The 8,929-nt window shown below is 46.5% G+C and overlaps 1 protein-coding gene across 1 annotated transcript; it reads left to right on the top strand.

The window, feature by feature from the left end:
- Positions 1-3,352: 3,352 nt before the first annotated feature.
- Positions 3,353-3,889, top strand: LOC130887878 (guanine nucleotide-binding protein G(I)/G(S)/G(O) subunit gamma-5-like). Its single transcript, XM_057790577.1, has one exon. It carries the CDS (start codon positions 3,359-3,361, stop codon positions 3,563-3,565), a length of 207 nt encoding a protein of 68 aa, XP_057646560.1. The 5' UTR covers positions 3,353-3,358; the 3' UTR covers positions 3,566-3,889.
- The last annotated feature ends 5,040 nt before the right edge of the window (positions 3,890-8,929 follow it).

Below are 8,929 nucleotides of genomic sequence, written 5' to 3'. Positions count from 1 at the left end.
GAGAAACCCTGTCTCGAAAAAAAAAAAAAAAAAAAAAGAGTGGAAAGCTGTTGACTGAGGTCTCTTTCCCACCAGGTCCCACATCTGTTGACCAGGGTTTCTGTCCTGCCCGGTCCTGCAGGTTCAGTCCCAAAGAAACACACAGTAGTCTACAATAATTATAAACTGATTGGCCTAGTAGCTCAGGCTTATTATTAACTAGTTCTTATAACTTATATTAGCCTATAATTCTTGTCTGTGTTAGCCGTGTGGCTTGGTACCTTTTTCGGCAAGGCAGTTATATCTTGCTTGCTCTGTGTCTGGCTTCCTCTGTGGCTGGGTGATGACTGCAGACTGAAATTTCTCTCTTTCCAAAATTCTCATTGTCCCGCCTCTGCTTCCTGCCTGGCCGCCCTGCCTATACTTCTTGCCTGGCTACTGGCCAATCAGGATTTTATTAAAATACAATTGACAGGGTACAGACCTTTGTCCCACAGCAGAAAGCAAGCCAGGGACAGTGCAAACCTTTCGTTCCAGCACTCAAAGTAGAGTCAGGAAGATCTCTGTGAGGTCAGGGCCAGCCTGGTCTACAAAGTAAGTGCCAGCCGGGCAGTGATGGCGCGCACCTTTAATCCCAGCACTCACTCGGGAGGCAGAGGCAGGTGGATCTCTGTGAGTTCGAGACCAGCCTGGTCTACAAGAGCTAGTTCCAGGACAGGCTCTAAAACCACAGAGAAACCCTGTCTCGAAAAATCAAAAAAAAAAAAAAAAAAAAACAAAGTGCCAGTCCAGCCCAGACTGCACAGTGAGACTCTGTCTCGGCCTTAGTTAAGGTTTCTATTGCTGTGAAGAGACACCATGACCTTGGCAACTCTTATAAAGAAAAATATTTAATTGGGGCTGCCTTATAGGTTCAGAAGTTTTGTCCATTGTCGTCATGGTGGGAAGCATGGTGGTACATAAGGAAACATGGTGCTGGAGAAGGAGTAGAGAGTTCTACATCTGGAGCAGGAAAAGAGGGTGAGCCAGCGGGGCCTAGCTTGGACTTCTGAAACCTTGAAACCCCAGTGACACACTTTCTCCTACGAGGCTACCCCTACTCCAACAAGGCCACGCACCTCCTGATAGTGCCACTTCTGTCCGAACCTGTGGGGGCCATTTTCACTCAAACTCCCACAGTCTCAAAAACAAAATGAAGCAGCAAGGGGGTGATGACACACACCTTTAATCCTAGCACTCAGGAGGCAGAGGCAAGTGAATCTCTTAGAATTTAAGGCCAGTCTGGTCTGTAAAACTAGTTCCAAGACAGTCAGGGCTACACAGAGAAACCCTGCCTCAAAAAATAAAAATAAATGAGTAAATAAATATATAGACATGGAAAACAGGAAAAGGAGATCTACTCGGTGTGACTACATCGGGAAAAAGGACAAACGAGGAGATCAGCCAACTCCTCAGGCCTGTCTTCTGTGCTTCTGAAGTGAGACCAATAAGTACATTTAAGCAATCCTGGTCAAGGTGTGGTCCTGCCCACCACTGACCCATTGTCTTAGGTATTTTCTATTGCTATGAAGAGACACCATTACCTAGGCAATTTATTTTTAATATATATATATATATATATATTGGGTCTTGTAGTTCCAGAGACTTAGTCCATGACCATCTTATCAGGGAGCGTGGTATCAAACAGGGAGGAAAATGCTGGAGCAGTAGCTGAGGGCTCACATCTGATCCACAAGTGTGAGGCAGAGAGAGAGAGAGAGAGAGAGAGAGAGAGAGCGCTAACTGGTAACTGGGAATGGCATGGTCTTTTGAAACCTCAAAGCCCACCCCCTGTGACACACCTCCTCCAACAAGGCCACACCTCCTAATCCTTCCCCCACTAAGGACCAAGCCCAGTGTATGGGGGCATTCTCATTCAGATCACTGCTCCTATCTGGGTTTCAGTCTAGTTCTCTGGGGTGGTTTGACTAGTTGTTCAGGAGACAAGTCGTCCCTCCCCCCCACCACACACACACTGGTACCATCTCCTCCTCCCCAGCATGAGATTCCTGGGGCAAATTCCTATTTCTTTGGGTAAACGTACTAATAGACACAGGTGTCTCTTTACAATATCTTCATTTCCACCTGGCCAGTTACAAAACCAATTTTAAAAAGGGTCATTTTAGTATATTAGCACTAGGAAGCAGGGAGGGAAGGGAAGGTGGACACAGGGAAGCAGGAAGGCTGGAGAGCTGGCTGGTGCTCCTAACTGCCCTGTGTGATTTCTGATTCACCTCAGCGAGTGACAGAAAGTCACTCCCGTCTGTCACAGAGCTATTAACTCTCTGTGGCTGTGGCTACATGAAAGCATTTTTCATGCAATTGGCGCAGCATCTCCATGGACAGGGGAGACTGAGCCAGCCTTCTGAGTGGGTGCTTTAGAACAGTTTGGTCTGGAGACTCCAATGTGAGCTATTTGCTTTGTCTAAGAAGAGACATCAGAACAACTCTAGGAAGGACTGCCGGGTTGAGCTGGCTCCTACCTCACTGACTGCTAGGGTCAGCAAGCGTCAGAACCTCAGAGTCTCAGCTCCTTTGACAGAACAGTGTAATGACTACACTGACGCCATCAGCTGTTGGGAAAAATAAGCTGAGTCATTAAGTTAAAACTGAGAAAAGTGCTCAGAATACAATGGCTAACAAGTGGATGGACCGCGTTGATTTCAAAAACAGGAGATGATGATTTAGCGGTTAAGAGTAAGTGTTGAGCCAAACGGTGGTGGTGGACGCCTTTAATCCCAGCATCCGGTAGGCAGGTAGAGCTCTGTGAGTTTGGAGGCTAGTCTGCACCACAGAGCTAGTTCTAGGAGAGCCAAGGCTAGCCAAGAAACCCTGTCTTGAAATACAAAACAAAACAACAAACAAGCAAAAAAGAGTAAGCGTTGGCCTTCCAATGAACTTCAGAGTTTGAGTCTCACTGGGGGACTCAGAAATGCCAGTAAATCCTGCTCCTGGAGGACCCAGAGCCTTTGGTTTCCTTGGGCACCTGCACATACACACACTGAATTTTTTTTAATTATTCTTATTTTCTGTTCCTGAGTGTTTTGACAGCATGTATGTCTGTGCGCCACCTGTTTGCCTGGTTCCCATGGAGCCAGAAGACAGTGTCAGATACCCTGGAACTCATTACAGAGAGTTGTGAGCCACTATGTGGATTCTTGTAACAAAACCCCTGTGGCCTAGTACTTCTTCGCTGTGCTCTCTTTCCTCCCTTTTGGACTGGCAATGTATATTCTATGTCATTGTATGTTGGAAGTATATGATCTCCTTTTCGACTTTGATTTTACAGGGGTGACAGTTAAGAGATTGCCATGAGAGTCGGCACGCTGTCCCGAGCGCCATGTCGGGTTCCTCTAGCGTCGCCGCCATGAAGAAGGTGGTTCAGCAGCTCCGTCTGGAAGCCGGGCTCAACCGCGTGAAGGTTTCCCAGGCAACTGCAGACTTGAAACAGTTCTGTCTGCAGAATGCTCAACATGACCCTCTGCTGACCGGAGTGTCTTCCAGTACAAATCCCTTCAGACCCCAGAAAGTCTGCTCCTTTTTATAGTCAGCTATCTTGAGGTTTCTTAAACCACTTTTCATGAACCAGTGGATATTCTGAAGTCTGTACAGAAGCTTCTCTAACACGTGCCATAATACACAGTCTTTACTTGTCAATTCTTAATATCTACCTCTCTGAATCTTCATGGATTTCTGTTTCACAAGGTTTAACTATTTTATATACACTGGCTGTAGCATACAATAAAACAGCATAAAATTCTCTGGCCTTGTTATTGCTATTAAATGCACTGTATTAGATTCAATGCTTTACATTGGCAAGGCTTCTAAGAACTTACAGGCTATTGCAAAATTTTATTCAAGTTTGGGAGACTTCCACTTTCTTTCAGGTAGTTATGTTGGGAGCAGTGAGACCCCAGATCCTGAATTTCTTGTAATCCCCTGATCTGAGTGCATACAGCTGCTCTGAGCATGAGACCTTCAGGAGTTCCTGATGGCAGGAGAGTGGTTTCTGGTGGGTTTGGCTGGGGTGTGGTTATCTCTATATAATCTGCCCCTGAACACAATAAAGGGGGCATTCTTGGGGAATTCAAGATGACCCATGTCGCTAAAAAAATAAAAAAAGAGAGAGAGAGAGAGATTGCCATGAGTCTCAGAAGAGACTTGAACTTGAGATTTCTGTGCAGTGTTGGGACTATGGGGACTTTTTTTGTTTGTTTGTTTGTTTGTTTTTGTTTTTGTTTTTCGAGACAGGGTTTCTCTGTGGTTTTGGAGCCTGTCCTGGAACTAGCTCTTGTAGACCAGGCTGGTCTCGAACTCACAGAGATCCGCCTGCCTCTGCCTCCCGAGTGCTGGGATTAAAGGCATGTGCCATCATTGCCTGGCACTATGGGGACTTTTGAAGTTAAACTGAATGCATTTTTGCATTACGATATGGCTACAAGCTTATGCGGGTCAAAGAGTGGAACGTGGTGGTTTGAGTAAGAATGACCCCCATAGGTTCATATATTTGAATACTTAGTCGTCAGGGAATGGCACGATTTTAAAAGAATTAGGAGGTGTGGCCAAGCTAGAGGACGTTTGTTACTAAGGGTCAGCTTTGAGGTTTCAAAAGCCCATGCCATCTCTCTCTCTCTCTCTCTCTCTCTCTCTCTCTCTCTCTCTCTCTCTCTCTCTCTTTCTCTCCCACACTCTGCACCCCACCCCATCACTGGATCAGGAAGTAGCTCTCAGCTATTCCACAGTGCCATGAATGTCACCGTGTGTTAATCCCACTCAATGAGAGTAAAGACAATCACCCAAATTCTTTGGTCAAATTGTACAAGCTTTATTTTCAAATAGACCATGCTATCTCTCTCCCTAAGACGGGGTTTGAGAAAATAGCATAAAACATAGGAGAAGGTGGGGTTTATATTAGCCCCAAAACTGCAAAGCTAGGGAGCTTTCAAGGGTTTTTGGTTACATAGGAACTTGGCAGAACATTTGAAAATTGTTGGCAGAACATCTTATCAGGGTGGAGGTTAGGATATAGGACTGGAACATGTTCCAGAAAATGGGTCAAGACATGGTCAAAGCCAGGCTTTACAGAGGACAGGAATGAACATAGTTGACCTTGTAACAAGATGGCTTTTAATCTTAAAGTAGAGTTAGGCTGGTCCATCACATGCTCCTGCCATGTTGATAACGGAACCTCTGAAATTGTAAACAAGCCCCCAATTAAATGCCTTCTTTTATAAGGGTTGCCTTTGTCATGGTGTCTCTTCACAGCAGTAGAACAATGACTAAGACAAGCAAAAGGAAAAAAAACAAACAGACAAGATTCATTTACTCATTTATTCAATAAGAATCAGGGGGGTATATACTTGTGCACCCGGATGTATGTGCACATGTAAGTGTGCAAGCATGTGAGCAGAGGCCAAAAGTTCCAGCCGCATGCCTTTCTCTATCTTTCTCTACCTTTTGAGGCAGGCTCTCTTATTAAACCCACAACTAGCCAGTTCAGCTAGACTTACTGGTCAGCGAGATCCAGGGATCCTCCTGTTTCTGTCCCCCAAGTGCGAGAATTATAGATGTACAGCATTCTGCCCCGTTAAAATCCTGGTTCCGAGACTCCAAACTCAGATCCTCACGCCTGCATGGCAGAGGCTACCCCACTGAGCCATCGCCTCAATCCCTCAAGCATTTACTTTTTAATAATTTATTTATTTTTATTTTATGAGCACTGATTGGTGTTTTGCCCACACGTATGTCTGTATGAGGGTGTCAGATCCTTTGGAATTGGAGTTTACAGACGACTGCAAACTGCCGTGGGGGTGCTAGGAATTGAACCCTGATCCTCTGGAAGAGCATCCAATGTTCTTAACCACTAGTCATCTCTTCAGCCCCATCCTCACACGTTTCTTTAGCAAGCAGATTCTGTGACTAAGTTGCTGAGCAAAATCAAACATGGTCTCTAGCCCCATGTCTATCATCGTCTAGCAGGAAGACAGACATGGGCAAGGCCAACAGCAGCAACCACAAAAATAGCACTCAAAAGCTGAGGGTGTAACTTAGTTGATAGAGTACTCGCCTCCCGTGCGCAAAACCCCAGGTTTGATCCTTAGCACCACGTACAACTAGTGTGGCAACCCTAACACTTAGAAGGTTGGAAGCCAGCAGATCAGAAGTTCAAGGTAATCTTGGACTAGCTAGGGAGTCCTGGGCTGGCCTGGGCTATATAAAAGCCTATCTCAAAAGCAAGAACCAAGCGATGAACAAATCACATAAACATACGAAGTTGAGAATGAGCTACAGAGCGCTGTGAAAGGCCATGCTGGCACCACTAATTTGACCAGGGACATTGTTTTCTTAAGGACGTTGTAGCATAATTAAGAGCTGAATTAACAAAACAGGGAGTTTTATTCAAGCGGCAGGAGTAACAGGTGCAGGGGCCCTGGTGCCGATGGGGACCCGGGGTTTGGGCTGAAGATCCAGTGAAGGCTAATGAAGCAGAAAGAAAGCACGTGATACCCCAGGAAGTGGTGGGGATAAGCACCTGCCTACTGACGAAGGCCTTCAGGACTCTGCCTGAGAGAATCCGCCTACTCTAGATGGTGCTTGCCACCTGTCCTGTGATTGACAGCTGCAATCGGCATCACCTGCTCTTCTGCTCTTTGCCTTCCATTTGGGTTCAGCCAGTGGGAAGTCGTGTTGGTGGCCTGAAGGGCAGGAACATTGCCAGGTCACCGAGGGCTGGCTGCCTTGCCTGCCAGAAGCCAACACTGTTGGCAAACAGCCCTCCCCGTGTAGCGGCTGCTGGGATTTCCATACGGAATACCATCCAAGTGCTCTGGTGTTGACGGTTCAGTCTCTAGCCTGGAACTGCTGGGAAGCTTGGAGCTTTTGCAAGGCGAAGCCTGGTGGGAGGGAGTTAAGGGGATGTGCCTTTAAGGGGGACGATGGGATCCCAGTCCCCTCTTGTGTTTTTCTCTGTTTCCCAGTGGCCGTTAGGTGAACAGAGTGCTTATGTCATAACATCCTATGCCACCACATGTCCTAAGGAACAGGGCCAAGGAACCACCACCAAAAATCTCTGAAACTGCAATCCAAACGGAACCTGTCCTGCCCTTCTCTCAGGCGGCTGCTACAACTGTAGCAGCTGACACAGAGACCCCCTCTGTGATTGGAGCCGCACTCTTTAGCCTCTGGGCCCAGGAAGGAAGCTGTATCTCACTGCTGTGAGTTCTGGGGTACTGCTCCAGATGGCAAACTGGGCAGGGTGGTGCACATCTGTAATTCCAGGACTTAGAAAGTGGAGATAGGAGGGTCAGGAATTCAGGGCCAGTCTTGGCAAGTGCAAGAGGAGCCTGGGTCACAATAGTTACATTCTATTTCTAATCTATGCTTGCTTATTGAACCGGGCACAAACTGTCCAGTTGCTGTGCACAGGGGGTCTGGTTGGCACACTGTCTGTGCAGAGTATTTGATTTCTATCCAGAGCTACTGGACAGCCAGAAATCTGAAGCAGAGGAAGGGAGTGTATCGCTCAGGAGTGATCAGACAGCTGGCAGACCACGCACGGGATAGGGTGGGTTCCAGGCCTTTCTTTTTGGCTTGTACATGGCTGATTCCTCCATGTATCTGCTCACATACTTTCTCTCTCTGTTGGCCTCTGTGCCAGATTTACCCTTTTAATAGGACAGCAGTCATAATAGGTTAGGTGAACCCCAATGACCTCAGCCTCACACTGACACCTCAGTAGAAGTTGTCTCTCAGAAGAATCTCAAGCCCAGAGTGGTAGCATACCTTAATCCCAACTCTCAGGAGACTGACCTGTAAGCCACGTCCTCCTGAAGGAGCTCCTCAAGTTGGTCATGGTCCTTGTCACAACAATAGGAAGCAAACTAGGAACCTGGTGACCTGAGTTTGATTCCTAGAACCCATGCAAAGGTGGAAGGAGAGAACCAATTCCACAGAGTTCTCCTCTGACCTCTACAAGCACATGTACTTACGCACACATGTATGTCCATACATACATACACAACAAATCAATATACTTTTTATTTAAATAATTATTAAAATATATAAAAGATAGGCAGGTGGTGATGGTGCACACCTTTGGTCCCAGCACACAGGAGGCAGAGGCAGATAGGAGTTCAGGTGTATATATAAAAGAAAGACTGGGGGCTGGAGAGATGGCTCAGCGGTTAAGAGCACTGACTGCTCTTCCAGAGGACCCAGGTTCGATTCCCAGCACCCACATGGTAGCTCACAACTGTCTGAAAATGCAGTTCCACGAGATCTGACACCTTCACACCAATGAACATGAAGTTAAATAAATCATTAAAAAAAATTAAAAAAAAAAAAGAAAGACTGACTCAGCAGGTAAGAACGCTCAGTGTTCTTGCAAAGAACCTAGGTTTGGTTCCTAGCACCCACATGAAGCTCACAGTCACCTGTCATTCCAGCTCCTAGGGATTCAACACACTCTTCTGGCCTTCACTGACACCAGGCATGCGCATGAACTATAGAAGGATAGTTCTGAGCCGGGTGATGGAGGCCTTTAGTCCCAACACTCTGAGGACGGTGGTGCACGCCTTTAATAGCAGCACTTGGGAGGCAGAGACAGGCGGATCTCTGTGAGTTTGAGGCCAGCCTGGTCTACAAGAGCTAGTTCCAGGACAGGCTCCAAAACTACAGAGAACCTGTCTCAAAAAAAGAAAAAAGGGGACTGGAGAGATGGCTCAGAGGTTAAGAGCACTGCCTGCTCTTCCAAAGGTCCTGAGTTCAATTCCCAGCAACCACATGGTGGCTCACAACCATCTGAAATGAGATCTGATGCCCTCTTCTGGCTGCAGACACACAGACAGAATATTGTATACATAATAAATAAATAAATATTTTTAAAAAAAAGTCCGAGCACTCTGAAGGCAGA

This window comes from Chionomys nivalis, chromosome 1, assembly GCF_950005125.1.
Source record: "Chionomys nivalis chromosome 1, mChiNiv1.1, whole genome shotgun sequence".
In the NCBI taxonomy this organism is placed as follows: domain Eukaryota; kingdom Metazoa; phylum Chordata; class Mammalia; order Rodentia; family Cricetidae; genus Chionomys; species Chionomys nivalis.
The sequence above is the reverse complement of the archived record's forward strand: the minus strand, read 5'-3'. Positions and strand labels throughout refer to the sequence as shown.